This window comes from Fusarium oxysporum, chromosome X (genome assembly GCF_013085055.1).
Source record: "Fusarium oxysporum Fo47 chromosome X, complete sequence".
NCBI lineage: Eukaryota > Fungi > Ascomycota > Sordariomycetes > Hypocreales > Nectriaceae > Fusarium > Fusarium oxysporum.
Window position 1 is genome coordinate 184,573 of NC_072849.1, and position 27,507 is coordinate 212,079.

Sequence of the window (27,507 nt, forward strand, 5' to 3'; positions counted from 1 at the left end):
TATTCCGATACTAAGAGTTTAAGTTGATAGCCTGTTTGACGAGTATCTTTATAAATTTCTATATCTTTTTGCACATTGAAAAGTAGCTGAAACGCGGCTAGAGTCTCTATTGCGATTGCCTGGTTAAACTATCCACATGAAAAGGAGTGCAAATGGCAAGGGTTTAATGAGCTTCGTTTCACATTCAGCGTCGGATTCAGCGGCTGACAGTGGGCACGGTCGCTAGGCGGTCTGAAAATGACAAAGTAACCCCATCGCGTTACGTCAGCGGTTCCAGTGTTTTTATAAAGACCAAGTTCATACACGTGTAATCTTTGCAGTCGTCAAATAAAACCTCAATTGCATGTTTAACCACCATGGCCAACGCTAGATCTTCTCAGTTTGCTCCCTACGAGAGCACAGAAATCATCAGCTTGCAATTCTCGAATTCTACTGACCCTGCGTTACTCTCGGATGAGAATACCGAGGTCGGCAAGATATGGGCAGCGACGCTAAAGACGTATCTCGACCATCCAGAAACGGGCATCGTCTGGTGGGGGATTGTGCATGACGCCCCGAACAAAGCTAAGCTGTTTATTGGTAGGTACAGTGAAGCGGCTCAGATAAGAACCGTGCTAACGAGAATGTCTCGAAGATTGGAAGAGTTTAGCTGGTCGGAGTCAATTCGAAGCTAGCCAACAAGCAACAGAGCTCGCCAGCGCCTGGAAATCCATCACTGTAGCGCCAGCCACTAGAGACACATACACCTTCACCTCTAGCGATGTCGCTAGACAAACGGCTTTATCCAGCACCTACGACACAGTCACAGCTCTCTTGAATTTCCGATTCGCCAATGCGCTCACTTCCAGCGAATTTCAGCAATTGGACGCCGTACTCCAGGAACTAGATCGCACCATCATGCTAAGCCCAGGTGCCGTCGTCGCCAGCTACTCAATTGGAGGATGGAGCTCAGACCGCAGATCATACTGCGCGGCATACCGCTATCTAAATGCTGATGCTCTGAGGAATTTTATCCAGGGCGACAACAGAGTTAGAGAGTTATTGCAAGTATTGCAGTCTCGCGCTTCAGGCGGTATGGAACTTGAGTTTCTGGAAACACGAGTCTACAAGCAAGGCTGGCAAGGGTCTGTTACCAAGACAGAGCCTGATAACCAGACTTTATCGGGGTTTATGGCCGAGACGCAGGCTTTGTTTCAAAGTTTTGACTCGGTTGGGATCCGAGGAATATAGTGGCCCTCGAACAAGGCTGGTTTTGTGCATTGCGAGGAAATTCGGCACGGCTCCGGACTCGGAGGATCGCTCCGATTATTGATAAGTCGCATGTCAGTTGAAGAGGGACGGACCACAGCGGCCGTAATAAATATTCTAGAAATAAAGATTGCAATTGAGCACTGCGTCTTTAGTCTGAGTCATTCAAAATCATATGGAAATTGTCTTGCTGGTATTGGTGACTGCGAAGTCACGATAGGAAGGACGGTTTATCATTGGTGAAACGCTGAGGCTAACTCCTCATTACCCACTTCGCGCGCCTCGTAGATTGAAGGGCGCATCGCAAGCCAATGACTCACTGTGTTCGGGTAGCGTATTTATAAGCATAAATCCTCATCAAATACTCATTCTCTTGTATTATCTACCTTTCCATTAACGAGAAATTCAACACAGCTCGAGCCCATTATGACGTCTCTTAGAGCAAAGTTCCAGTCGCGATCCTGGCAAAAGGATCAATTCACCATCTCAACAGATCCCAACCTATTCCCTATCTCCCAACTCTCAGATATCTTTAATTCGAGCGAGTTCTATTGGGCCAGTGCACTATCACCCGAAGCCTTCAAAGAGGCACTTCACAACTCCCTGTCCTTCGGCATCTACGACTCGGCTCAATCACCCAGCCCAGAATCGCCAGGCAAACTGATCGGCCTCGCTCGGTTGGTGACAGACTTTGTTACTTTTGCGTATCTTACAGATGTATGGGTTGATCCGACATACCAAGGCAAGGGTTTGGGGAGCTGGCTTGTTCGTTGTATCCAAGAAACACTGGACGAGATGCCGGATCTGCGACGAGCGATGCTGCTCACGGGAGATTGGGAGAGGTCTGTGCCGTTCTATGAGAGGCTGTTGGGTATGAGCTTGGTTGAACCGAAGAGGGGTGAAGGACTTGCTGTTATGGAGAGTAAGGGAAGAGGTCATCCAACTTATGGAAAGACAGGTCTAGGGTATGACTGAGTGTGAGTCTTTAATATTATGTGTGTACTGCATGTAACTAATATTTATCTGAGAGAGTTTAGAAACTGGAATACTCACAGCTTCTCATTCTCGAAATTCCATATAGAAAAGTATTGTATTATTCTGAAAAACATTAGCAAGTGTTAGGAATTAGTTTGTTGCTAGACTTTATTAAGCAGATATGAACTCCGTTACCTTGTTAGTGATTACAATAGCGAGATTCTATATGTAAAGGCCACTACTCTCTGAACTTTCTGTGCCACCATGAAAGGCTGCGGCTTAGGAATTACGTACATACCTGAACTCGTCCTTCTCCCTTGGTTGCCGCCGAGTTCATTCAAAGGGGCCTGAATGAAGTCTTCGGCACCAAAAGTAACAAGGATTCGAGATCAGGATAACAAGTTCTCTAATGGATGCCCCATCTGTGAATAACACGCAACTAGCCTACGTACCACCATGCCAAAGCCTCTGAAACGATGCAACCTGGCTATTAACCTGCGCTTTCAACTCCTGTATCAACTTGTGGTCCTCAGTTCCTTCATTCCGATATTCGCTTGCAGATAAGCGTCAACCACGCGGCATTGTCGCACCAATAAGTAAGAACAGAACTGTACCACCATTGCCAACCGGGGATCTTCGAGTCCTGACGCTGTGGTTTCTGGGACAGCGTGACGTTCGGCGTCGGCGCCATTTTGCAAGGCGCCCAATACGGCTCTGAAGCTGCTAAGCAACAGCATATGACATGCAACCACTAGATGTTGCGCTACACTGTTGTCGCATACAGCCTTGTTGGTTCGGGTTCCGAGTTCCTCTCCAAGGGCCAGGGTCGCTTTTGTGAGTTTAGACGAGAATGATAGCAGCTCAACGAGAAGCCCCTCATTGGCCAACTCATTTGTCCACTCATCGTCGGTGTCCCCCAAAGGGCTCAAAAGCCATCGTGCAACGACGTTGAAAACAGCGTTATTGAGAAATATCGCGGGCACAGGGTGGTCAATATGCCTCAGTTTTTGAGATAACTTCCAGTTCTCAAAAAGCTCATGGCTCTTGTTAGATAGAGCATGAAGCCTGGGGACGAGCTGAACAAGACTTAACATGGAGGTGTCGGGATTGTAAGGTGGTTGGCTTGCCAATTGCTGCGTCATGCACAAATGAGGGTCTTGTTCGGCCCCGAGCATGCATAGATCTAACAGAGAGTCGTGAAGGCTCAGCTGCAGGTCCATTGGGGTGCTGGAAGCCAAGTTTGACAAATCGATGGGCTGATATTGTGCATGCATAGCGTCCCACGAGCAGACGCCTAGTTGCAGCGCATGATCCGGCAATGTTTCGGGCATCAGTTCAAGATACGGCCCCGAAGCCAGGATAGGGTCCGACCCAAGTTGGCATGGACCCATGGTTCCAGAAGCATGACGCGGGGCTGATAGCTGGCAACTGTATGTCAATCTAGATTCCTGGATACTCGTGTTGCCGTCCTCCTCGGGTGTAAGCGGTAGCACAACCGTTTCCCTGCGTAGTCTTGAAGGCGCAAGCACTGTCTCACCCTTGTAGTGGTGCAAACTTGGGCGGCCCTTGGGCCGACTGAGACTGTACACGCACTGAGTACCATGTCGAAAGCAACGACTGCAAGCTCCTGTTTTGCTTCCCCCACGAGGAGTGCACCTTAGCTTTTGACTATGGCATCTGTCACATGATTGACGGTGTGAATGTTCGGTCGTAGGCGTAATCGCAGGACTCGGCGTGGCAGGGGGGAGTGATAGATCAATTGGACCTGCCCGTGATGACATTCTGCCGTGGTGGCGACTCTTGGCTACTAATGTGACGAAAAGCTATGAAGAGTAGGGGATGTAAGAAAGATGTATCGAAAGCTCTTTCTGAGAACTAAATATTCATGGAGGATTTGTATGCAGACCTGCTTAAAGTTTATCCTTCATAGGCTAGCATGTATGTAATAGCATGTCAGAATGAAAGATCCCATTGCGTGTTCGTTATCAAACCCTGAATGCAGATAAGCAGCCACTCACCCACCACAATCATCGTTTAGTCCACTTATCATAATCTGTATAGCTACATGTTCTAGACACAAGAGCAAGGCTGAGCTACTGTCTGACTTCCGATCTTGTGTATCCTGTCGTGCTTTAGATGGTGCACATAAGGGATTTAGCTTTCCTGATATAGGGATTGTAGGTATTGCATATTCTTGTAAGTCCAAGAGAATAACGATATAAGGGGAAAGAATGGATTGTGTAATAAAGAACGCCAGGCGTCTTACAGCCCGCGACGCAAGACGGAGGCCAAGGTTTTCATAGTACATTCCTGGATAACAGATATCTATCTCCTAGACTTGGAATACCATAGTTCCTTTAAATGGCACGACATCCTAGGCTTGGGATGAAATACAGAAAGATCCCTATTATTCCCTTAACGTAAGCATAGGTCTGAGCCATAGACAGAATGGGGGAACCAGATAACACCGGGGTCGAGACTTATAATAAGCTTATCTCGTGATCTAGGCTTTTTGTCTCTACGTTTTACTTTACAAGTACTAAGTTATATCTCGTTCTAGGAAAATAAACTCAAGAGCGTAATAATTTCTAATATAATATATTATTTCTTTTATAATATTTAGAATTATCTTTAAAACATTACTTTTTTTATGTACTCCTAATCTTATAAAAATACTAGCTTTCAAATTATATTTAATACTTAAAAATAAAAATACTTTTAAACTACCTTAACCTCTTTAAGTAGTCTTTCCTACCTAGGTATCTCTATAAGGTAAGGCAGATTAGGTATATGTAGTTGGCTTGTACATTATTGCTCCTACACTTTATTAATAATACTTAGGTAACATACGTGGTTGGTTGGTTACTTGTTGGTGCAAACCTTTACCTTATGAGCTTTGCTACTGTTGGCATTGGACTTTGTTCCCTGTATCCCATGTATTGCTTCAAAACGGGCTCTTTCGTACCGGACACTTAGCGGCTCGCCTTGGTACGTCATCTCCCTATCCTCGATAACAGAGACTGGGACCCAGGAAATAGCGTATTGAGACATTAGTGGGTACGTTGAATGGAGTTTCGTGAGCGGCCTAGTGCCTGAAGATGTGATAAACAGGCTTCTCAAAGCTTGATACTTAATGCAGATGAGATTTTTCAACTTAGAAAACCATTATGCGATGGACATATGAATAATGCTGATTATATCCCGCGCAGACCGGAGATTGGGGAAGGATGCTTCTCAGAGGGGGCCCTTGTCCATCTAAATACTAGCGTGCGACTTAGCCAACTGCTCTCCATAAGCAATGTCCTGAGGGCAGCGTAACATGAGGAAGTCCCTGGAGACAAGCGGCACATATTGAATCAGACAGATTCCTTACGTTTATCATAGCATAATTGAATCAGATCATTTACTGCCGATATCTACGGGATCAGGAGATTGTTCACTGTGATTTAGAATTGCAGTCGCTTTGAAGTCCAGACTTCATATGATATTATGGCATTTGCCGCAGGGTCGCGACAAGGCAGGGGATATGACAAGGTAAATAAGCAAGTTTTCACTGTGCCCCATCATTTCAAATGAATGGGCTGCGTGATGACGAATAAGCTTGCTACTGCTGCATGCATGCACGCATGCTGGTTCAGCGACGTTGGGGTAAATTAACGGTATGACCTTTCAAATATTCGCTGACTTTTTAATGGGACTACTGTGATACAGTCCAATATTCTAGGACTCTTCCGATCTGCTGATGGCGTGATCTTCTCAATACAATGTAACATGATTTGAGAGCTGGAAAAAGATGCATGAGGGCTAGTACGGACAGTTAAGTCATGGTGTCGTCACAAGCTCAAGATGGCAGAAATTGTGTGGAGATGGCGGTTTAGTGAACGCCATCATGTCATTGTAATGGATAACCCAACCTGACGGAGATTTCGTGATAGCGTCGACGTTAATTATAATGGTGCATTGAATTCCTGGAATTGCATATAGTATGCATAGTCTAGAACTCGGCGGAGAGGGGCTAGACACTTGGATGAATTGAGCTTTTCGAACAAGTTCAAGCCACAACAATGCGAAAGGTGAAATGAGGTTACACAAGAGGAGTTATAACCGACAGGATCACATGCCTATGTGGAGTCATTCGACAGAGAGGGAAAGGAGGAGAGATAAGCAAAAACCCCTAATCAGCCACAAAGACTCGATTGCCATTATTGTGTTGCCGATCCGAATAGGGCAAACATAACACCGGCGACTCCCGAATGGTGCCCACCGTATCCCGGATATCGCATGATGATTCTCCGTTCGTAACCGACATAACCAAATCTTTTCAACATGCCACTAAGTTCTGTATGGTGATATAAGCTCTTAGCCACAGGCCTGAACTCCAAATAACGTAGGTTTGTCGGGATTCGGGTTTGTGATGTTACATATAGCAATACAGCTGTGCAACAAAATGTTTCTGCCATTGTTCCAGGCTCATGCTGTGAACTTAGTACACTCGTACTAACTCGTTCTAGCCAATCAACCTTCCAATCTCAACAATGCCTGCTCATCTCATCGCTGCTGACCTTGGTGACATTTCCTGGGATAGACGAGGCAGCGGACTTGAGGTATGTAGTCACAGCCAGACAATTTATTACCCTTGGCAGTTAGGTAAAGTTTAGACTCGCCTCCAGCATTCTTATATCCCCCTTGTGATCATGACCAAAGCTCAGTTGCAACTTGAGACCAGGTTTAATCGTTCAATACTGACTTCTTGCAGTCACTTTCTGCGGGCCATCTTTTGGATCCGGTCATGCAAGGCGACGAAGACTTTGTCCAGACTGAAGACTTGCTACTTGACGACGCGTTGTGGGGAATTGACGGATACCATCTAGCCCTCTCGACTCCAAACTTATTATTGTCCGACTCCTCTAGCGCAGGTCCGTTGCCGTTGGATCCAACGATGATCCATATAGGAACTTGTGACTCTGGCCTGTTCACCCTCAGTCCAAGCATTCCGATAAGACCCGAGTCTTCCGAGTCCGGATGGTTCAGCATGGATCCAGACAAAGGTCTCAGTCAAGAATATGGAACGAAGGGTCCAATAGCCACTACCGTTAGTTTGCAGACAGACAGCTTAGAAGATGTCCCAAAGGCCTCTTCTCCAGCAGTAAAAATGCGTTCAGCTTCTCGTAAGCCCAAGACGTTGCGAGGAAAACCATCGATACCGGCCAATATCCAACTAGCTCGCGAGTCACTCAACAACGTGGAAAGGGATTACCGCACACGGCTCAAGGTCCGTTTCGAAAAATTGCTCAGGGCAGTTCAGGAATCTATGTTCAAGAATGAAACTACAGACGAAGATGGCTCGGTGAGAGATGATTACCGTTTCAGCAGAGGTGAGGTGTTGGATGCTGCGAGACAGCGCATTCTGGCATTGGAAGAAGAAAAGAGGAGATTGACAACTCGGGTGGAAATACTGAACCACAATCTGATGGTCAACAGAAGGAGGCAAACCATGGCCAAGATGTAATATTTAAGAGGAGGAGGTTGGGGGGGCGGCATGTTATATAATAAGACTGAGCATCTGGAGTTAAGCCGTGACACATTAACAAGGCACACCTGAGGGTTATAATAAATGTAATGTTATATTATCTTCAAATTAGAAGAAAATCTTGGCAATAGTTTGGGTTTGTTTGTGCCTTATGATAAGTTGTTTAATTGGTACCTGGCTGCTACAGCGCTGGAACGGACTAGCGGGTGGAAGCGGTGACGCTGTGGACCTTTCCATGTACACAATGGTTCAATACTCATAGACTAACGTTAGATAAGATTGTATGATATAAAAAATGAATCACACTGATAGATGCGTTGAAATCTTCACGATATGCTTCTATAACTGACAATGGGATCTGCGCGCAAGACTAGCATGTACAGGTTGATGGTTATGATATAGTATAACTGAGTAGCAGCGTTGTATCTACCAACCGGCTACTACTCAAAAGGCATCTAGAAGTGATCTTAATATAAACTATATAAATGATATCATCAGTCCATACTTCTATAAGTGGACTGGGCGTGGTCTCTGGGGCAGGGGTTTGGGTGATGAAAAGTGATGGGCACATATAGGGCATGTGTCGTGCCCGGCAAAGTACCAAGCGGCAATGCAATTGGCATGAAATGTATGCTCGCACGGTAGATGACGGATCAAATCTGTATCCTTGACAACATTGAGACAAATGGCGCTGAGGATGGATATCTACTATTAGTAAAATGTGTGGTATATGTGGTACATAATAGATCTTGGCTAGAACGTACCATGTCATGTCGCGGTTCGGAACCGCCCAGGCAGCATGCACCTCATGTGAGAGTTCAGATCTCAGCGCTTGGCTTGTTTTGGGTGGAGCGACAGCATTCAGGTGAGGCAGATCTCTGGTCTGGGTTCCGGAGTGCCTGGCCGATGCAGAGGACGAGGAACTGGTTGATTCATCGATCAATGAAAAATCGTATCTTGCCCATGAGCACAGCCTTGATAGCTATCAGCCAACCCTATAACATCGCATGTGGTTGACTCGAGGCACTGCTTACCGGGGTGCACCTAAAAAAACCAAAGCCATGAGGGCAAGAAGAGGTAATATTATGATAGGGAGCCATGCAAGTTCTGAGTGACTACTGTTTGGCTTGTTGGGGCCCTGGGCTGAGGCGGGGATTTTGCTGCTGGTTACAGCCATGGCTTGCGCGTGTAAAGATGGAGAAGGCACCAAGAAGTCTATGACTTGCAACAGGGCCTACTCTTCTAATACATCCCCATTTCTGTGCAACATGATGTGCTATAGTTAGCCTGGGTCTAGAACGTATGTTGAGCAGGACTAGTCTGTTTTATGGTATGATATCCCTTCCATCCATGTCAGGTTGGATGCATCATAACATGATAAAACCTTATTAAAGCGTCATGTGAAACTTACGCGAGTTTAATCATCGTTGGCACTTTGTCATCTCCAGATGATCTGATTGCTGCAATGGCGTAAATCATATTTCCTGGAATGCAGCCGGTATTCGTAGTGTATGACGAGAATACGGAAGTAGAACAATAGACCTAATTATGACCCACCCATAGCCATTGGTAGCCGGCAGGCTCCTGGCAGTCCGCGATCAGATCATGGTAGTGCTTGCATGACGACACCGAAAAGATTATCAGAGCCAGCCAATTTACCAACAGTGGAGCAAAGATTTATTATAATAGTCAATTCGTCAACGAAGAGGCGTAAGGACATATTCATATTAACGTCTTAAAAGGTATAAGTCAAATAAGAATAATCGCGCCCTCGGAGTCAGCAACAGACTCCGGCGACCATCTCACACCACATTTGCCATGTCGCCTTTCACCGTGGGTGACTACCTCGCAGAGAGGATTGCCCAACTCGATGTTCGTCATCACTTCATTGTTCCAGGAGATTATAACCTCATCCTCCTTGACAAACTTGAAGCGCATCCATCCTTGGCTGAGATCGGGTGCACCAATGAACTTAACTGCTCCCTCGCCGCCGAGGGCTATGCCCGTGGCCATGGAATTGGTGTTTGCATCGTGACCTACAGTGTTGGTGCCTTCTCAGCCTTCAATGGCGTAGGCAGCGCTTATGCTGAGAACCTGCCTGTCATACTCATCAGCGGATCTCCCAATACCAACGATGTGAGCCAGCATATACTGCATCACACTCTGGGGGAATATGACACAACTTATCAGCTTGAGATGGCTAAGAAGATCACTTGCTGCGCTGTACGCATTCGTCAAGCTCCCCATGCTCCTGAGCTCATCGACCGAGCTATCCGAGCTGCTCTCACACACCGAAAGCCCGTCTATATCGAAGTGCCAACCAACTTGGCTGGCGAAACGTGTCTCCGTCCTGGGCCCATCAGCTCTGTAGTCTCAGCTGTGCCAAGCGATCAGCATTCACTCGACGTTGCTGTGGCCAAGGCATCTGATTTCATCAGCTCCAGGCAGAAGTGTGTCATTCTTGCGGGGCCAAAAGTTCGAAGGGCAATGGCGCAAGACGCCCTGCGTCAGTTGGCGGAGGCGATTGGATGTGCTGTTGTGCTACAGCCTGCTGCAAAAGGCACATTTCCTGAAGATCACGCTCAATTCGCCGGCATCTTTTGGGGCCAGGTCAGCACGCTTGCAGCTGACACAATCGTCAACTGGGCAGATGTCATCATTTGTGTCGGTGCCATCTTTACAGATTACAGCACCGTTGGATGGACGGCATTACCCAGTGTTCCCCAACTGCTTGTCGATATCGATAGTGTGACTGTGGCGTCTAAGCTATACTGCAGTAATGTTCAGATGAGTGAGTTCTTGACCAGGCTTGCAGAAACAGTCTGCTGGAACGACACTACTATGGTCGAGTACAACCGACTCCGCCCTGATCCAACCTTGGGGGAGCCCTCTTGCGGTCCCGAGAGATTGACGAGGAAGGAGATTGCTCGACAGACACAGGTTTTGATACGCCTCAATCCTCAGACGGTCGTGTTTGCTGACACTGGAGATTCGTGGTTCAACAGCCTTAAGCTGAGCCTCCCATTCGGAGCTGATTTCGAAATCGAGATGCAGTGGGGTCATATTGGATGGTCCATCCCCGCCTCTTTCGGCTATGCCCTTGCCAGGCCTCGGAAGAGGATCGTGGTCATGGTCGGCGACGGAGCGTTTCAGATGACAGCTCAGGAGGTATCACAAATGGTTCGCTTCCGAGTGCCCATCATCATACTCCTTATGAACAACAAAGGCTACACTATCGAGGTGGAGATTCATGATGGACTCTATAACCGCGTTCAGAACTGGGATTACGCACGCCTGGTCCAGGCATTTGGCACTGACAATGAGAAGGGACACGCACTTGGTCTGGAGGCCCATACTTGTGAGGAGTTCTCCAAGGGTCTTGAACGGGCCATGGCGCACAGAAATGGCCCGACGCTTATTGACTGCAACCTTCATCAGGATGACTGTAGCAGAGAGCTAATTACCTGGGGGCATTTTGTGGCGGCTGCCAATGCGCGAGTGCCGAAAAAGGAATAGCACTCACTGGGAGCCACAGGTCTAGCACAGATATAGATCATTGTTGATTCAAAAGAGAGATCTTGTGTGCAGACTATGCGGTATTTGCATCCTATTATAAGATTATAATATAAAACATATATGGTTAACCTTTTCCCAGTGTATTTTAGCTAAAGGAGAACCTGCATAATAAAAAATATCATTTAGTTCCAGTAGCTTAATTTTTACTATAATTTACTTATAGGTATTAACTAGGGCTATTAGATTAATATTATTATTGCCTTACTTAAATATAATTAAGTAGCTTTAAATCTCTATTTTTAAGATTTTATAATAAAATAGCTTAAATATATTCCTATTAAAAGAAACTTATAAATTATTAATAATACAGTGGGATACAAAAAGTATTCGCAGGTATGTAAGTTGTGTTAGCTATGCTAGTTAGTATCTTAACTTAGCTTATGTACTCGAGACTAGATTATCCCGCTGATCTCGGTGTGATATAGGGTATTGAGAACCTGTTAAGCTACCCCTCACTAGCTTCCGAGCAACAAGCCTATCTACACACCTGCGAATACTTTTTGCATCCCACTGTAGAACTATTATATATTTAGTAAATCGCTATATAAATAAGAAACTTAAGTGACAGAAACATATTCCCTTAAACCATATATAAAAAAATCTTTCCCTTATTAATATATATATATGAAGTAAAGACAAAATCCTAAGTAATTAATTACTACTCTATTACTTATTTTCCTACCAACTGTCGGTTAACAAATTCCTAATTTAATATGTCCACCTTGCTGTTCTCTGCTTCAGGTCGGCCGCAAAGGTGGAGTAAAAAATCCCCAACAGGTGATATCAAATCTGTATCAGGGATGGTTAATGGTTCTTTCTCCACCTCTGCGGCCGACATAACAGAAAGAATCTGGTATGAGGGCTAATAATCCTTACCTCATGAATTACTAAGGTCGGTAATATACATTACTAAGGTTAGTAACACACATTTGTATAGAGCATCCTTGTTCAAACTAATACTAAACAATCTAGCTTTGCATGTTAAAATATAAGATTTAATTCCTCTATACGAGAATTTAAAGTAAAGTAAGGGTTTTAGCAACCTATAAATACTAGCTAGAAGCTCTATGGTAAAAGTGAAGATTACCTCTGTTTTAACAAACATCCCATCGACAACAAATCAATTTGCCAATCTTTATACAAACTATAATAAAACTAGAACTTCCACGATGAAGGGCCTTTACACCGTGTTCCTTGCTTTGACTGCCGTACAGGCTACACCAACTATCAACAGCGAATCCAAAGCACTTAATGCCCGGGCAGTCGACCTCAAGGTTCAGTACTACAAGGATGGCGGCTGCACAGACTACGCTGTATCGATTTGGCCCGGTACTTCAAACAAATGTTATGGATACAGCTACAGCAACACAAACAGCGCAAACATTGTTAGCTGCGGTGGTAGGGGTGTTGCTTGCACCTGCTATATGTTTGAGCAGGATAACTGTAAAGGGAACTCTGTCCGGACAGTTGCTCTATCAGGATCCGGCTCCGCTTGTGTTAGGTAGTATTCCCTTTGTTTTTTTTTGTTTTTTTTTGCAATCTCATAAGTACTAACTTTGCTTAATAGTAATTGGGGCAAGGGCTACAAGTCCATGCAGTGCTACACTACCCAGATAGCCTAGTTGTGAAGAGGATTTATCCAGCATCCTCCTTTAAGTACTCGCCCCATATTGTTCTTGCAAGAATGGTATGAGCACAGGGTGTGACGGAGAATGCCTTTATCTTCAATGGGCGATCAAGCAGTCAAGCCTTTACATTCGGAAACTATGCTCTGCTGGCAGGAGTTGTCATAACACCAAGTTGGGCGCACTTATACAAGTATTAGTTTAGCTTAGTGTACAACTATGCGAACGACATCTTGGGTTTATCGCCTCGACATTCTTATTTCCCTCCTACTGGTATGCTCCCCATGTTTGAAGTTACTTCTTGAAACAGTCACTAGGGTTTCAATAAATATGATTCAATACTACAAGGCTTCTTTTATCGGAAGGTGCTATTTATGCTTTGTATAACTCTTGTGATCTGAGACAGATTCTGCTTCTATGGTTTTACTACCTGGGGTTTCCAGCTGCTTGAGACTTCATGACAATTATGGCAAAGAACTCAACATGGAATTTTCGCCGTAAAATATGACACAGAATTCTTGGATCGTCTTATGCTTTGCTGACCAGTGTCCAATCACTGTCGACGCCCTAGAAACATATCGAGAATGACGCTTAGATACTAGATTTGGATAGTTCTCTCTAACCAAGGCTCGACGTGGCGGCCGTCGGTACCTAAGGAGCGGAAGAACTCTTTGGCTGGGCCCATGCTGGATGATGAATACTAGAGAAGTATTTATCAAGAAGCGACGTGATACGTCCTGTGGTGGGATTGTAGAGAAGATTGCACGGAGCTATGAGCGCATCTCGGTCTTAGTACATGTGTGTATCTAGTTCAGGCATGAAGCCATATCGAGAGGGGGAGTAGCCCACTGAAGTAAGCGTGTATAATCGCACAGTCATGGTTGCATGATAGCTCGGAGAATCGTTCCGCCTAACCATGCTCAATAAGATCATGGATACGACCTCTAACTCTCTTAGCGTGTTACTTCTTACAGTCCTAATAGCAATTGGTAATATACTGCACTAGTTTTCTTAACAACATTAGAGTATTATACAGACACCCTTATTCTTACAGCTAATAGATGCGGGGATATTGACCCGGTATTCGAATCTCGTATTGACATCATCCTAACCTACAACAATCTTGACAAAGATTCTCGAAGGTAAATTTGGTCGAATTTCATAGCTAGATTCCAGAAAGTCTCTACAGACATTAACAACTTAGATTTAGATTCTCTCTCGAATTGGGAGGTGAATGGGAGGCAGAATAAAAGTGCTATTAAGGCTGCACGGATAATAGCAAAGAGTGAATCTGCACCTCTTGGTATACACCACCTTGACGACGTACTAGGAATTCCGGAAGAGAGGATCAAGAGTCTTAGGCACAGAGATAATTCACTGAAATAAGGAATTAGCAATCGTTTCAGACAGTGGTCAAAGGGCTGGTGCAATGTCACACCACGAACATGCTCTTGGCGAGATGCTTTCTTGCAGCAGCGCCAATGACTTTCGTGAGCTATGCCCAGGTTGTCGGCGTTTCACTTCCGAGGTACGCAGGCATGTTGAACTTCCCGAGGCATCACATAATCACCTGTAAGGCTAAACCAAACCAGTTAATGAGTTCAAGGATGTTCGCTCTTGGCTAAATGGGAGCCTCCATCTTGTGTTGCTAGCTTTTAAGAAGTGGTGCGGTGGTATTGTTAACAAGAGTGTTAAAAGTAGGCAAGTCTATAACATCTAAAGGAGCCGGAATTAAAGAGTAATACAAAGGACGATATAAGGGAATATTCAATAGTCGTATAAAACAATATAGGGTCTCTATACTTGGTATCTCATATAGAGATATTACCGTCTCTTGCCTAGAATGTCTACTATTGCCTGATGTTGATCGCCAGGAATTGAGCCAAGTTAGACTGAAATTCCTCGATCAGTATTTACTCTTCTCCCTATATATACCTGGAGACTATATACGATGAAACTTAAATACGGCGATTATTTATTGTCGAATCGCGACACAAGTACGGATCCACCAAGACTCTTCGTCGCATAGTTCAGAATACCATAACGATGTCCAGGGAAGAACTGCCAATCATTACCAAGCGACACAGTAGACCCAAAGTTGGTAAAGCTGTTACCGTCGGTGCTGTAGCTGAACACAGCAGATCCAGCAGCACCAGGGCGGATATCAGCACTAACGCGAAGATACACCTTGCGGTAAGAAACGTTGTTCTGTCTTGCTGAGACAGTACCTGTTGATTTGGTGGTCCAGTCAGTGTTCATACTGAGACCTGTGTTGAAAACGAGGTTAAAGTTGCTTCCTTCGCGCTCGATGCCGATCCAAGCTGATGAGTCGCGAAGAACGGCAAGACCAGTGCGATCGCCATCAGCCATCTTGGAGAAATCAATGAGGACTGTACCGGTTCCCTGGGGGCCGCGGATTCGGTGGGTGAGGGTGTTGCGAGCTTGATACAGGTCCTTGGTGACAGTGACGGTCTTCAAGGTCAGGCCGTTGTTGACAGTAAAGCTCTTGGTATCGGGGTTATGGTTCCACTCCCAATCTGCTCGGAGGTTGGGACCAGGGAAAGTATCAGTACCAATAGGGCTGGGAACGGTGCGCTTGGGAAGTGGGTAGTCATAGTCGCCCCATTGGCCATTGACGAGGGTGATCTTGGGGAAGCCATCACTGCCCCAGGTAATAGGTGCCAAAGCCGGTGCTCTTCCACCAGGGTACATGTCCACGAAAGACATGTAGTACCAGTTGCCGTTGGGTGTGTCGATAAGACCGCCTTGGTGAGGTGCTCCAGATCGAGGAGCAGCAGCGAGTTTGAGATTATCAGCGATGATGCGGAGGTCATAAGTTCCGAAAGGTCCGTCGGTTGACTTGGCGATGTATTGTCCGGTAGCAGGTCGCGTCAAGAAGATGTACCAGTTGTTGTCCTTCTTGTACAAGCGAGATCCCTCGAGGGTAAGTGTGGATGGTGGCGAGAGGACAACTTGTTCCCTGACTTCGGTCTTCATGTCCTTGGATAGCTGGGCGATGTGAAGGTCGCCTCGTCCATAAGCCACGTAAGGTGTGTTGTCAGTATCAAAGTGCAGACCAGCATCGTAATAGCACTTGTTGATGGTTGTGATCTGAGACCACGGGCCAGTTGGGCTTGAAGCACTGTAGACATATGTCTTGCCGAACTCAATGCAGGCAACGAAGTAGAACTTTCCATCACTTTCGCGGTACCGGAGAGAAGAAGCCCAGATGCCCTTGACGTAAGCTCGCTGTCCGTTCTCAAGGCTGTACTTGGAGGACCAGTCGAGAACAGGGACGGAATGGCCGATGTGCTCCCAGTTTACGAGATCGTATGATCGAAGAACTGGAGCACCAGGGGAGTAATGGAATGTTGAAGCGGTCATGAAGTAGGCATCTCCAGCCCGAGTGACTTCCACGTCGGAGAGATCTTCCCAGATAACAGGGTTCGTGAACTTTTCTGCCATGGCGGCAGCGACCGAAAAGAGGAGGCCAAGAATAGCACGCATTTTGGAGCCGTGAAGAACTAAAGAGCGTTGTCGAACAGAACCCATTTACAGTAATTCTCACACTAACTTATAAGAAAACGAGAGACATTCCAATTTGGAGTTTTGATATGAAACGATTGGCGCGCTTTAGCTGAACAGGGATCAGCGTCCAGACTACTTAGACTTCTCACGGAAATATAATCGCCTCTAGAGCCACGAGTAGCAGCGCGCCGGTGTTTATTACAGGGTTGACCCCGCATTATGCACGATGCGCAACTTCAGGCTGAAACAAACGAGGTTAAACGAATCAGCAGATGCTTCATTTATTCGTCACTTTGCCGATAATTAAGGGGAGCTGAAGGCCTTGACTAGGGATAACAGTGGCTCCGTTGACCTATTAGGCTAATTTAGGCGTGTTTTATATGGATCGCTTAACGGAAGATCGGCTTGCAGCATTCGGCATTTGATATATGTCATCATGTCCCTTTCTGAAAGACGGAATCCCTCTTCCGTTACCCCAGATGAAGCAAGGATACACCAGATGATTTCTCTTCATCTCACCCTTGACTGAAACATGGCCCAAAGTGTCTTCTCGTATCCGTGCCAATCAATTGAGTCTCCGCCGATATGCTGTCTGTTTCGAGTAAATGATTCGCCTTGTTCCGATTATCCAGGTTCTTCTTCCTTAAACAGCTGTAGTCTAACGATGCGCGCAAATAGAAGCTTCAGGGCCGGTATTAAATATGGCTTCATGTATGCATACTAGTTATGCGCGCAAATTGTTTATGGCTATCTTACGAAGAAGTCCTAGCCTATTTGTGTGAATACGATACTCGCTCGCTTATCACGACTCAGTCTACCCTAATCAGTCTTTAAACAAAGTTGAGTTGACTTAAACGAAGTTAAATTGCTACCTTCCTTATATATGGGTACTGAGATCTGCATGTCCGCATATCAATCAGATATTTAACGACGACCTCGAGCAGCTTGTAACAGTTCCATCATAGAATCACTATTCCACAGGAGCCTCAGTTGGCAAGAAATTGATTTACGACATCGGCTATTTCGAGAGACATCTTCAAGATGTGGTTAACTATCCCGTTGCTACTCGTCAGCACCCTTCTCGGATTTTCTGGCGTTGCTGTAGCAGACAATCCCATCGTCCAAGACATCTACACCGCAGACCCAGCACCAATGGTCTACAACGGCCGTGTCTACCTCTTCACGGGCCATGACAACGACGGCTCTACCGACTTCAACATGACAGACTGGCGTCTGTTCTCGTCAGCAGACATGGTCAACTGGCAGCACCACGGTGTGCCCATGAGCTTGAAGACTTTCAGCTGGGCCAACAGCAGAGCCTGGGCTGGACAAGTCGTTGCCCGAAACGGAAAGTTTTACTTTTACGTTCCGGTCCGTAATGCCAAGACGGGAGGAATGGTTATCGGCGTGGGCGTTAGCACCAACATCCTTGGACCCTACACAGATGCCCTTGGTAAACCCTTGGTTGAGAATAATGAGATCGACCCAACTGTGTATATCGACACTGATGGTCAGGCATACCTGTACTGGGGCAACCCTGCACTCTACTATGTCAAGCTCAACCAAGACATGCTCTCCTACAGTGGCAGCATCAACAAGGTTCAGCTCACAACTGCTGGATTCGGTAGCCGCCCGAACAACGTGCAACGACCCACAACCTTCGAAGAAGGCCCTTGGCTATACAAACGTGGCAATCTTTACTATATGATCTACGCCGCCAACTGCTGTTCCGAGGATATCCGCTATTCAACTGGACCCAGCGCCACTGGACCATGGACTTACCGCGGTGTCGTGATGAATAAGGAGGGTCGAAGCTTCACTAACCATCCTGGCATCATCGACTTTGAGAACAACTCGTACTTCTTTTACCACAATGGTGCTCTTACTGGCGGTAGCGGGTATACCAGGTCCGTGGCTGTCGAGAGCTTCAAGTATGGTTCGGACGGTCTGATCCCTGAGATCAAGATGACAACTCAGGGTCCAGCTCAGGTCAAGTCCTTGAACCCATATGTCAAGCAGGAGGCCGAGACCATGGCGTGGTCTGAGGGTATCGAGACTGAAGTCTGTAGTGAAGGCGGCCTCAACGTTGCCTTCATCAACAACGGTGACTACATCAAGGTCAAGGGGGTCGACTTTGGCAGCACTGGTGCAAAGACCTTCAGTGCTCGTGTTGCATCCAACAGTAGCGGTGGGAAGATTGAACTTCGACTTGGTAGCAAGACTGGAAGGTTGGTTGGTACCTGCACGGTAACGACTACTGGAAACTGGCAGACTTACAAGACTGTGGAGTGCCCTGTTAGTGGTGCTACTGGAACGAGTGATCTTTTCTTGGTGTTCACAGGCACTACCTCTGACTATTTGTTCAACTTTAACTGGTGGCAGTTTAGCTAGAGAATTTGGAATTTGGATGGTATGAGAGTTTGCCCTTCCTGTATATAATTACTCTGACGACTATAGTACATAACTCAAATTGATTGCAAAAAGTAGCCATTCGCCCAAATCCTACATCCCAGACCTCTCATTTCATATCTTCCATACCATCAGGTAACAGAATTTCTGTCATCTGATAACAGCGCTCATGCTCAATTCAGACACCTTGCAGTAACCCGATATGACATGGAGGCCTGTGCATAAGATATGGTTGCTGACAGCTTAGGTGACATAAGGCTGATAAGCAGTACCGTTTTGCTGCGCCTCCCGCAAGAGTCGCTTGTTGGAGCGGCTGAGCCAGATCTTCATGACGATAGCGCAGGCGCTGGAAGTCAGGCCGAAGGCCATCATACCGATGAAGGCACTGATGTAGCGAGGCTCCTCATTTGTGACGAACATAAAAGGGGCAGTGAAGTTTCCTAGCAGATTTTGTTAGTTGGTATCTAGGAATCGTCATGAAAGTAAACTTACCGATTTGAGACAAAAGGTTGCAAAGTGCAACGGAGGCAGCTCGCTTTTCGGGAGTCTTTGCAAGAGCACCTGGTGAATAGTCAGTACCATACTAAGTAGTCAAATAGCATGGATAACATACCGCTGACATAACCCATGATGAGAGGGTTGGCGATGTACATGCCGCCAACGTAGATGAAGGAAGCTCCATATCGGGCCTGGGGGTTGGTGGTCGCTAAGCAGACGATGAAACCGATACAAGCAACCGCAACAGGGATAGCATAATGCAGACCTCGCTCCTTGACCCTGCGAGACAACTATTAGTAATTGTGTGGCGCACGATATCAGTTGAGACTTACTTGTCAGAGTGCCATGCATTGACATAAGAACCAATAGCAGCGAAAATGTAAGGTGGCGCAGTGAGAACAAGGGCAATGACGGAGCTGTATCCCCAATCGGCGGCCAGACCACGAACAATGGAAGGGTAGAAGTTGGAGAATCCGTAAGCAGCAGAGATGGTGATGTTCATGAGAGTAAGGATGTAGAGCTTAGGATCGCGAACACTAAGCTTCAATCCTTCCCAAGCACCAGTCTTGGCCTCAGTTGTTGAGGGGCGATCGGCAAGGACACGTGCAGCAGCAACCTTTCGCATATCTTCAGTCATGGTCCACATGGCGCTGCCTGTTGTCGAGTCGGGATAATCGGGGATGAACCAGATACAGATCATGGCAGAGCCAGCACCCGCGGTAGCCAGGATGATGAAGAGCCACTGCCAGCCGGCAAGACCGTGAGCCTTCTCCAGAGTGGCGTAGGTAGCGGCAGCGATGAGACCGGCTGAGCAGAAGGCAATTGTCTGAGCTGAGTAGAGGATAGCCATACGGAAAGCGACTTCCTTTCGTGTGTACCTAGGATAATGAGTGAGCACGAAGCATTCAATGCGGTTGAGATTGGTGAACTTACCAACAACCGAGAAGGTAGATAGCTCCGGGAAGAAGAGGTGCCTCAACAAGACCAAGAGCGAAGCGAACACCCATGAGCCCAGAGTAAGACTTAACTCCGACAGTAGCGACACTGACACCAGACCAGACAATAGCCATGAGACAGAGGTAAAGACTGGGTCGGATCTTGGTGATCAACATGTTACTAGGAAGTTGACCAAGGACTGAAAACGTCAGTATTCTTTCGAAACGCCAATCATGCGGATGGCTTACCATAACCGAGAGAGAGAATAGAGACAGCCGAAGAGAAGTTGGCACCAGTAAGATTCAAATCCGCGTCGAAACTGCTGAGTCTCGCATGACCGATTGATGCTCTGTCAAGGTAATTGAAGAAGTAAAGACACCAGACACAAGGCATGAGAGTCAGATCAAGACGACGAACAATCTTCTTCTCAAGCTCGCGCCAGTTCGGAATGCCAAGAGCGTCAATCTGCTCCTCGGGGCTAGGAAGACGACCTTCATTCTTGATGTAACCCTCCTCTACCATACCGAGCTCCTTCTCAATGGCAGAAGCGGTATCGGCCTTCTCGTCGATGGGGGCCTTGACATCAGACGCCGGGACCTGAACGTCTTGCGGAGGCACATCACCGCCCGCTTTCTCATTCGGTGTCGTCATATCTTGAAGACTAATGCGGAACAAATAAAGAGATAACGACGATTGGAATGGCTGAGAAAGGGAGGGTCTGCGATGTCAACCAAGTCGAGAGGCTGCGTACACGAGAGAAAAGGCAAGGACAAAACGAAGGTGGACGGCATTTTTTATAGATGAGCGAGACACGAGAGAAAAAGAACACTGGCAATGGGAAAACCCCGCATCTTTCCAACGTTGGCATGGCTGGGCAAGCTGGGGAAAAAGTCAACTCCCCAGATGGTGCATGTGTGAGCCAAGAGTCCGGGGCAACAAGAATCATCTCTTGGGTTAAAAACTGGAGAAGAAAAGGGTTCTGGGGCAAAACGGTCTCGCGTGCGCGAAAAGACACAGACTGGATCGGACCCCAGATGAATCACCAGAGATCGGTGGTGTCAAATGGTAATCAGATCACTTGCAGTCTATTGCTCTTTAGAGTTCTTCTTTTAGAGTTCAATCACTACTCTATGATGCAGTGGCCGTCGTTAAAGAGGCTCAAAATGAGGCTCTTTTTATCAGCGCCGCATTACCGGGCCGTGGTCAATAGGCCAGTCTGGATCACTTTAGTCTCTTCAAAAATGCCCATAACGAATCTCGCGTGCTATTATTATTCCACGCTTTCATCAATTCGTCTAAAGGAACCGGAGAAAGAATTCTCTCGTATGCTTTTTCGCTCTAGCTAGCCACACGCCAAGCTCAATGAATCGCAATGCGTTCATCATATTCCCCAATTATGCAGCAATTCTCAACTCAAGGAGGGCAAGAGAACTTCAGCTCCCGTCTTTCCCGTTTATTCTGGGCATGTTCTCCAAAAATGCAGTAAAAGCCCGAGTCTTCCCGTGCCAAGGGCGGAGAGTCCATTGCTGAGACCTGCACTGCAATGCTCCGGGCATCACTACCCACTATAGTGGATTATTCCCGTCTGAGCACTGCTCCACTATCATGTCAGGGCCAAGCTTTGCGATAACCAATCTCGCCAATTTGTTGATTTGAGGTAGGAAAAGGTTATTCTTAAGCTTGTTCAGGACCTTGGCGTATGGGGGCGCTCTTCTACCCGCGGGATTTACCCTTCTCCGGTGTTACTCCGGATCCGATAGTTTGCCGTGCCCAGCCAATCCCGCGGGAGATTTGCATTCGATTACTTTGTATACCAAGAAATGGTGTATTTTTCGGAAGTAATTCTGAGATCCTGTTATATTTATCGATTCGAATACCAAAAGAACATAAGACTCATTTTTCTCATATCACCGAGACTTTTCCCCTGCCGCATGGCAAACAACGATATTCTGATGGGTAGGGAAGGGGTACATCTTTGAAATACCCTACAGCAGCTTTTTCAACCTCCAACATCATCTGTGAGTATTGCACTGAGCGTGCTGAAAGGGTCAGAGAGAATGTAATAAGCAACAGCAAATGTGTGGATTAATATTTTTTCCCCTTTCGTGTAGGTGAGTCTATTTTGGAGCTACTTGAAACATACAGCTAGATTACCAATGTATTTGTTTATTTCCCGATGCCGTGAAGATCATACCTACCCAGCGACAACCTCCATAACCATTGTTTGGTCCGCCCTGATCGTGGCCAACCAAGTGCAAATGGATTTTCATCAGTTATCAGCGTGACAATGCGTCTAACTATCCAGACGCGTTGAGCAAGTTGGAAATTCACAAAACCCAAATAAGTACATACACAAAAAGAACATGGACAGCAAACGGCTTCCATTACTGTGGTCCAAATTTTAGATTGCTCCCGTCTCGTCATCCCCTCACATTCCTTGATCCAGCTTCTGTGCTTCGCACATCTTGGCATATGTTCCACCTTGCTTAACAAGGTCTTCATGACTCCCACTCTCAATAATCAGTCCTTCGTGGAAAACGAAAATGTGGCTTGCTTCCCTAATGGTGGAAAGGCGGTGGGCAACAGCTACGGTGATTCTATTACCCGTTGTTGCTGCGTCTAATAAGGCTGCTTGGAAGACACGTTCAGACTCAGTATCGAGTGCGCTTGTTGCCTCGTCTAACAGTATCACTGCAGGCTTCCTGATCAAAGCGCGCGCGATTGCAATTCTCTGCCGCTGACCACCGGAGAGCTGGTTGCCGCCCGTTCCGCAACGAGTATTAAGGCCCTCGGGGAGTGAGGCGATGAAATCCCAGGCATTGGCAGAACGGCAAGCCTCCTCAATCTCTGTATCAGACGCCGTAGTATCGATGCCCTGTGAGATGTTGTCGCGGATAGTACCTGGAAACAATGTCGGTTCCTGCTGCACGAGAGCAATATGTTTGCGGTACAGGCGAGGGTTGATCGAGTCGAGAGGAGATGAATCGATAGTGATTCTTCCGGTGGTCGGGTCGTAGAAACGCTCTAATAGCGAGATCATTGTGCTCTTGCCACATCCGGATTGTCCAACAAAAGCGACGAACTCGCCAGACTGAATCTAGAATTCAAAGACGTCAGCACTTGATACCAAGATGGGGCAGAGGATTGACTCACATTGAGAGAAACTCCCTTGAGGGCCTGATTGTGTGGTGCTAGAGGGTAGGAAAACTGAACATCACTGAGCTTGACAGACTTGCAACCATCCTTTGGCCCCTTGTCTCTGTTGTCGGCGGTTTCCTGAATCGTTGGCTCGAGAGAAGATATCCAGAAATAGTAGTTGGCGGCCATGTGACCCTTGGTGAAATCTTCAAAAGCGAAACGCGTTAGCATGGTGTATAGGAACTGGTGGCACTTACGACTTACTGCCCGCAAAAACAAACAGCTGGCTTGCCGCCTGTCCAGAGAAATAGACTCCCATAAAAGAGACGATGAATTGATAGAAGTTGATATGGCCGTCATTGATGAGCTTCGATCCCCACCTGGATACGTTAAATGATGCCTGCACAGATAGAATGCTACTCTTACCAGAAGCCCAATGCAAGGACGAAGTATTCAATTGCCTGGGTAAGTGAGAACCAAACCATCATATGAAATAGGGATGGGACTGAGTTCCAGATAGCCATGTCCAGCTCTCGTGTATACTTATCTAGCACCCGTCGCTCTAGCGCCAAAGAGGAGACGGTGCGTATCGCCATGACTGCCTCAGATGCCACTGACGAGCTCTGCAAAGATGACCTATCTATGGCGTTTTCCATTCTAATCTCGAGCCATATGCGCACCCACCCAGCTAAAAGCATAGGAGGAAGTCCAACAAAAACACCAACTAAGCCAAGTCGCCAGGCGACAACGATGGCCAGGATGCTACAGGCGGTCAAGTTAATGATGGCGAGGAGCAGGAGTGCTACGTTGAAACCCATAAACTCGAAGACAGCTTGAGGGTATGAGTCAAGTCGACTTGTTAAAGCACCGACGGTGTTCTCAGAACGGTCGAAAAACTGCAGGTCCTGGCGAAGGATGGAATCTAAGAGCTCTTTTCGGATCTTCCTCCCGAGGGTCTTTGCAAAGTCAGCAGGGGCCTTTGAAAATGGGCGAGGCCACATACCTGTGCAATCATGTTGCTAGACCATCCCAACAAGAAATAGCCGATGAGGCACCCGATTGCAATGACAAGAAACATGAGAGAGATGAAGTTGCCTCGTGATACCATGTCTGGGGACGAGAAGACGTCGAGGACGTTGCCAAGAAGCAGGGCCTGTGCAGGGAAAAGGGCAGCTAGAAAAGGTCAGTGTTGCATAGAAACCCAACAAAAAGGAGTGACTTACCTCCAATGATGCAGGAGATGACTGTAAGTAGGTACCAGAACTTGAGTTCCGGAGTGCAGCCTACAAGCTTCATAACGGTACCGAGTAGTCCACGCTGTTGGAATGTGTCAAAGTCTTGTCGATCCTTTAGTGATACTAGGGTGGTCTCATCGACTGCTTTGATCTTGGCTAGTGGGAGATCAAGCGTAGGCGTGCTGTTTGGGGCTGGTTCTTTCTCTGAGAAGCGCTCTGGGGTCTGTAGGGTCTCAGTTGGAGATAGATCTTGAGCCTTGACGAGGTTGTAATACACTCCTTTCAGTTCGAGTAGATCATCGTGACTACCCTTCTCAACGACGTGGCCCGAAGAAATGACGACAATCTGGTCAGCGTTCTGAATGGTGGCCAACTTATGGGCGATAACGATAGTTGTCCGATTCTGAGATGCTCTATTCAGGGCTTTCTGAACAATGCCTTCGGCGTGAGGGTCGAGTGCACTGGTTGCTTCGTCGAGTAGTAACACCTGCGGGTCAGATACGAGACTGCGTGCGATGGCAACACGCTGCTTCTGCCCACCTGAGAGCAGGCCACCTCTTTCTCCGATTCTGGTGTCATAACCGTGTGACAGGCCGACGATGAAGTCATGGGCAAAAGAGAGCTTAGCAGCATCCTCAACACGTTGTCGTTGCTCATCGTGCGAGGCTGTCTCCCATGGTGTTCCGACGAGACCGTCCGCGATATTCTCAAAAACTGTGCCATTGAAGAGAACGGGCTCCTATATGCGAACAGAACTGTTAGCGACGGGATAATGGAACCAGGTGGAGCTTCCTATCCTACCTGTTGTACAAGACGGACGTTAGTACGGAGCCAGTGCAAGTTCAAGTCCTTGACATCTTTGCCATCCAGTCTGATGATACCAGCCGTTGGGTCATACCAGCGCTCCAAAAGGCCAATGACGGTGCTTTTTCCTGACCCGCTGGTTCCCTAGGTTGCATTACGACGTTAGCGACTATTGCGACTAAGAGTTGTAGAGAACGAAATGAAGCCGGCAATCAACTTACAACCAAGGCTGTGACCTTGCCTGCCGGAACATGTAGACTCAACTTATCAAGGACGGTGACATCTGGCCTCGTAGGATACCTGAAGGAAACGTCTTGGAGCTCGACGTCACCGACAAGACTGTCAGGCCTTTCGCCCGAGTCATCGAAGGGATCAATTTCCGACTGCCTGTCAATCAACCTAAAGAGTTCAGTCGCCGCTGTCGCAGCGCGGCCAAACATGACCATCTGCGGCGCGATAGACATGACTGTACTCGTACCGATGATGACTGAAAAGAGAACACTACTCCAAGTTAGAAAGTAACGACCTGCTGGGGCTCAACACTGAACTGACGTGAAAACGGTGCCAAGGTCAGGAACTTCTCCGCGGTTGACCATCGCTATACCCTGCCAAAACGCCAGCCCCATGGCGGCATGGACGATGAAATACTCGCCACCAAAGAGGACGCCGTAGATTCTATTCTTCTTCATACCGAGTCCGAATGAGCTTTCGAGAAAAGAATCGTATTGACTAACCACCCTCCCCCGAAGATCAAAAGCGTGGACGGTGCGAACCCCTGCCAGGGTTGTCTCGGCATAGCTCCCTGCCTCGGCATGGATTTTGAGAATATCAGCTTCAATCTGCGCATCCAAGCCTGCAACGCCTCCAACGACGATCAGCAGTACAGGTACCATGCCGATGATGATCAAGGTGAGCTTCCACTGGCTGATAAAAGCAATCACAAAGGCAGCGATGAAGGTGGCCATGGCTTGTACAAGCATGCCGAGCTTCTCGCCGATCCCGGCTTGTATCAATTTACCGTTGGATGTAGCTTGCATGGAGATAGATTCTTGGACCTGGTCAAAGAAGCCGATTTCCTGGCTGAACGCGGCGCGGAGGTACTCGTGTCGAATATTGCGAGTCAGACGTTGGCCGACAAACGTGAACAGGGAGGCATATATGTAGGTACATGCGAATCGCACAATGCCGATGTAAACAAAGTAGAGGCTGCAAAAAGGAAGAGCATGTTAGTCGTTATAGATATTTCGGTCGTTGTTGTTTCCTACGCGGTTCTCTGGACAGCGGACATGAAACCATCAGGCTCAGATGTATGAGAGTCGCTCAACAATGAAATGAACTGGCCGACAACAAGGTTTACTATGGCTAGCGCGATGCCGGACGCGATGGCGGCGATGATGGCGATAGATTCGAGAGCGTAGTCTGTCGTTTGGCCGAATGTAAAGACTCTCTGCGAGTGAGCATGGTCAACATACTGTACACGGTGTGACATTTATAGATGTTCGTCATCATCACAACATACCATGAAGTCCCGGAAGCTCGAAGACTCGCTTGAGTTGTCCTCAGAGGTCGAAGGTTCATCGCTTTCTCTGGCGTCTCGTGCACCGTGCGGGCGGAGATCGATAGATGCAGCCATTATATGGGAGTAATAGCGAGATCAGATAGAAAGAATAAAATAAATATATAAAAAAGGATAAGAGAAAGAGTGATATATTCTGTAGGCAGTTTGACTTATCAAGTGATGGTAGAGACTGGACAACTGCAGTTGGAGACAAGAGAGTCGACTGGGCATTCTCTCGTCGGCATCATTGGTTTGTATACTAATTGGCTTTCCTCCTGCCTCCAACAATCAATCTTATGTTATCACCGGTCCCCACTGAATGATTATCCGATGACTCCCTACCGCTGAACGGAAGTCATGGCTCCCTGGCGCTACATTGAGGGTCTGTCGGGCTCCGGAGACCCGGACGGCCAACCCAACGCGGAGATGTCGAGGGACCTTGTATCC

General features: G+C 47.1%; 11 protein-coding genes across 11 annotated transcripts; 6 read left to right on the plus strand and 5 right to left on the minus strand.

Moving 5' to 3' along the window:
• Positions 1-313: 313 nt before the first annotated feature.
• FOBCDRAFT_190395 (uncharacterized protein) lies at positions 314-1,396 on the plus strand. Its single transcript, XM_059608692.1, has 2 exons — positions 314-579; positions 635-1,396. Exons 1-2 carry the CDS (start codon positions 357-359, stop codon positions 1,228-1,230), a joined length of 819 nt encoding a protein of 272 aa, XP_059467894.1. The 5' UTR covers positions 314-356; the 3' UTR covers positions 1,231-1,396.
• Positions 1,397-1,628: 232 nt separating this feature from the next.
• Positions 1,629-2,386, plus strand: FOBCDRAFT_232105 (acyl-CoA N-acyltransferase). Its single transcript, XM_031190865.3, has one exon. The coding sequence runs from the start codon at positions 1,675-1,677 to the stop codon at positions 2,221-2,223; it is 549 nt and encodes a 182-aa protein (XP_031032096.2). The 5' UTR covers positions 1,629-1,674; the 3' UTR covers positions 2,224-2,386.
• A 281-nt stretch (positions 2,387-2,667) lies between these two features.
• FOBCDRAFT_243999 (uncharacterized protein) lies at positions 2,668-4,004 on the minus strand (the record flags this gene model as incomplete). Its single annotated transcript, XM_059610570.1, has 2 exons — positions 2,668-2,751; positions 2,796-4,004. 2 exons carry the CDS (start codon positions 4,002-4,004, stop codon positions 2,668-2,670), a joined length of 1,293 nt encoding a protein of 430 aa, XP_059465938.1.
• A 2,625-nt stretch (positions 4,005-6,629) lies between these two features.
• On the plus strand, positions 6,630-7,883 carry FOBCDRAFT_232108 (uncharacterized protein). The gene is made up of 2 exons (XM_031190868.3): positions 6,630-6,827; positions 6,980-7,883. Exons 1-2 carry the CDS (start codon positions 6,759-6,761, stop codon positions 7,730-7,732), a joined length of 822 nt encoding a protein of 273 aa, XP_031032099.2. The 5' UTR covers positions 6,630-6,758; the 3' UTR covers positions 7,733-7,883.
• A 323-nt stretch (positions 7,884-8,206) lies between these two features.
• On the minus strand, positions 8,207-8,931 carry FOBCDRAFT_232112 (uncharacterized protein). Its single transcript, XM_059609884.1, has 2 exons — positions 8,518-8,931; positions 8,207-8,444 (listed from the first exon to the last, which is right to left on the minus strand). Exons 1-2 carry the CDS (start codon positions 8,523-8,525, stop codon positions 8,261-8,263), a joined length of 192 nt encoding a protein of 63 aa, XP_059467895.1. The 5' UTR covers positions 8,526-8,931; the 3' UTR covers positions 8,207-8,260.
• A 580-nt stretch (positions 8,932-9,511) lies between these two features.
• Positions 9,512-11,299, plus strand: FOBCDRAFT_264515 (thiamine diphosphate-binding protein). The gene has a single exon (XM_031190871.3). It carries the CDS (start codon positions 9,572-9,574, stop codon positions 11,267-11,269), a length of 1,698 nt encoding a protein of 565 aa, XP_031032102.2. The 5' UTR covers positions 9,512-9,571; the 3' UTR covers positions 11,270-11,299.
• Positions 11,300-12,428: 1,129 nt separating this feature from the next.
• On the plus strand, positions 12,429-13,312 carry FOBCDRAFT_323347 (uncharacterized protein). The gene is made up of 2 exons (XM_031190872.3): positions 12,429-12,830; positions 12,897-13,312. The coding sequence occupies exons 1-2, from the start codon at positions 12,499-12,501 to the stop codon at positions 12,949-12,951; spliced, it is 387 nt and encodes a 128-aa protein (XP_031032103.2). The 5' UTR covers positions 12,429-12,498; the 3' UTR covers positions 12,952-13,312.
• A 1,613-nt stretch (positions 13,313-14,925) lies between these two features.
• FOBCDRAFT_264516 (glycosyl hydrolase) lies at positions 14,926-16,461 on the minus strand (the record flags this gene model as incomplete). The annotated part of the gene is made up of 1 exon (XM_031190873.2): positions 14,926-16,461. One exon carries the CDS (start codon positions 16,459-16,461, stop codon positions 14,926-14,928), a length of 1,536 nt encoding a protein of 511 aa, XP_031032104.2.
• A 1,062-nt stretch (positions 16,462-17,523) lies between these two features.
• Positions 17,524-18,873, plus strand: FOBCDRAFT_145701 (glycosyl hydrolase; the record flags this gene model as incomplete). The annotated part of the gene is made up of 1 exon (XM_031190874.2): positions 17,524-18,873. One exon carries the CDS (start codon positions 17,524-17,526, stop codon positions 18,871-18,873), a length of 1,350 nt encoding a protein of 449 aa, XP_031032105.2.
• Positions 18,874-19,134: 261 nt separating this feature from the next.
• On the minus strand, positions 19,135-20,976 carry FOBCDRAFT_146431 (major facilitator superfamily domain-containing protein; the record flags this gene model as incomplete). The annotated part of the gene is made up of 6 exons (XM_031190875.2): positions 19,135-19,331; positions 19,384-19,452; positions 19,505-19,668; positions 19,722-20,267; positions 20,323-20,524; positions 20,574-20,976. 6 exons carry the CDS (start codon positions 20,974-20,976, stop codon positions 19,135-19,137), a joined length of 1,581 nt encoding a protein of 526 aa, XP_031032106.2.
• Positions 20,977-22,753: 1,777 nt separating this feature from the next.
• On the minus strand, positions 22,754-27,135 carry FOBCDRAFT_244006 (P-loop containing nucleoside triphosphate hydrolase protein; the record flags this gene model as incomplete). The annotated part of the gene is made up of 11 exons (XM_059610571.1): positions 22,754-23,422; positions 23,479-23,669; positions 23,728-23,843; positions 23,890-24,419; positions 24,467-24,636; positions 24,768-25,437; positions 25,500-25,646; positions 25,724-26,003; positions 26,055-26,708; positions 26,768-26,949; positions 27,022-27,135. 11 exons carry the CDS (start codon positions 27,133-27,135, stop codon positions 22,754-22,756), a joined length of 3,723 nt encoding a protein of 1,240 aa, XP_059465939.1.
• Positions 27,136-27,507: the final 372 nt, after the last annotated feature.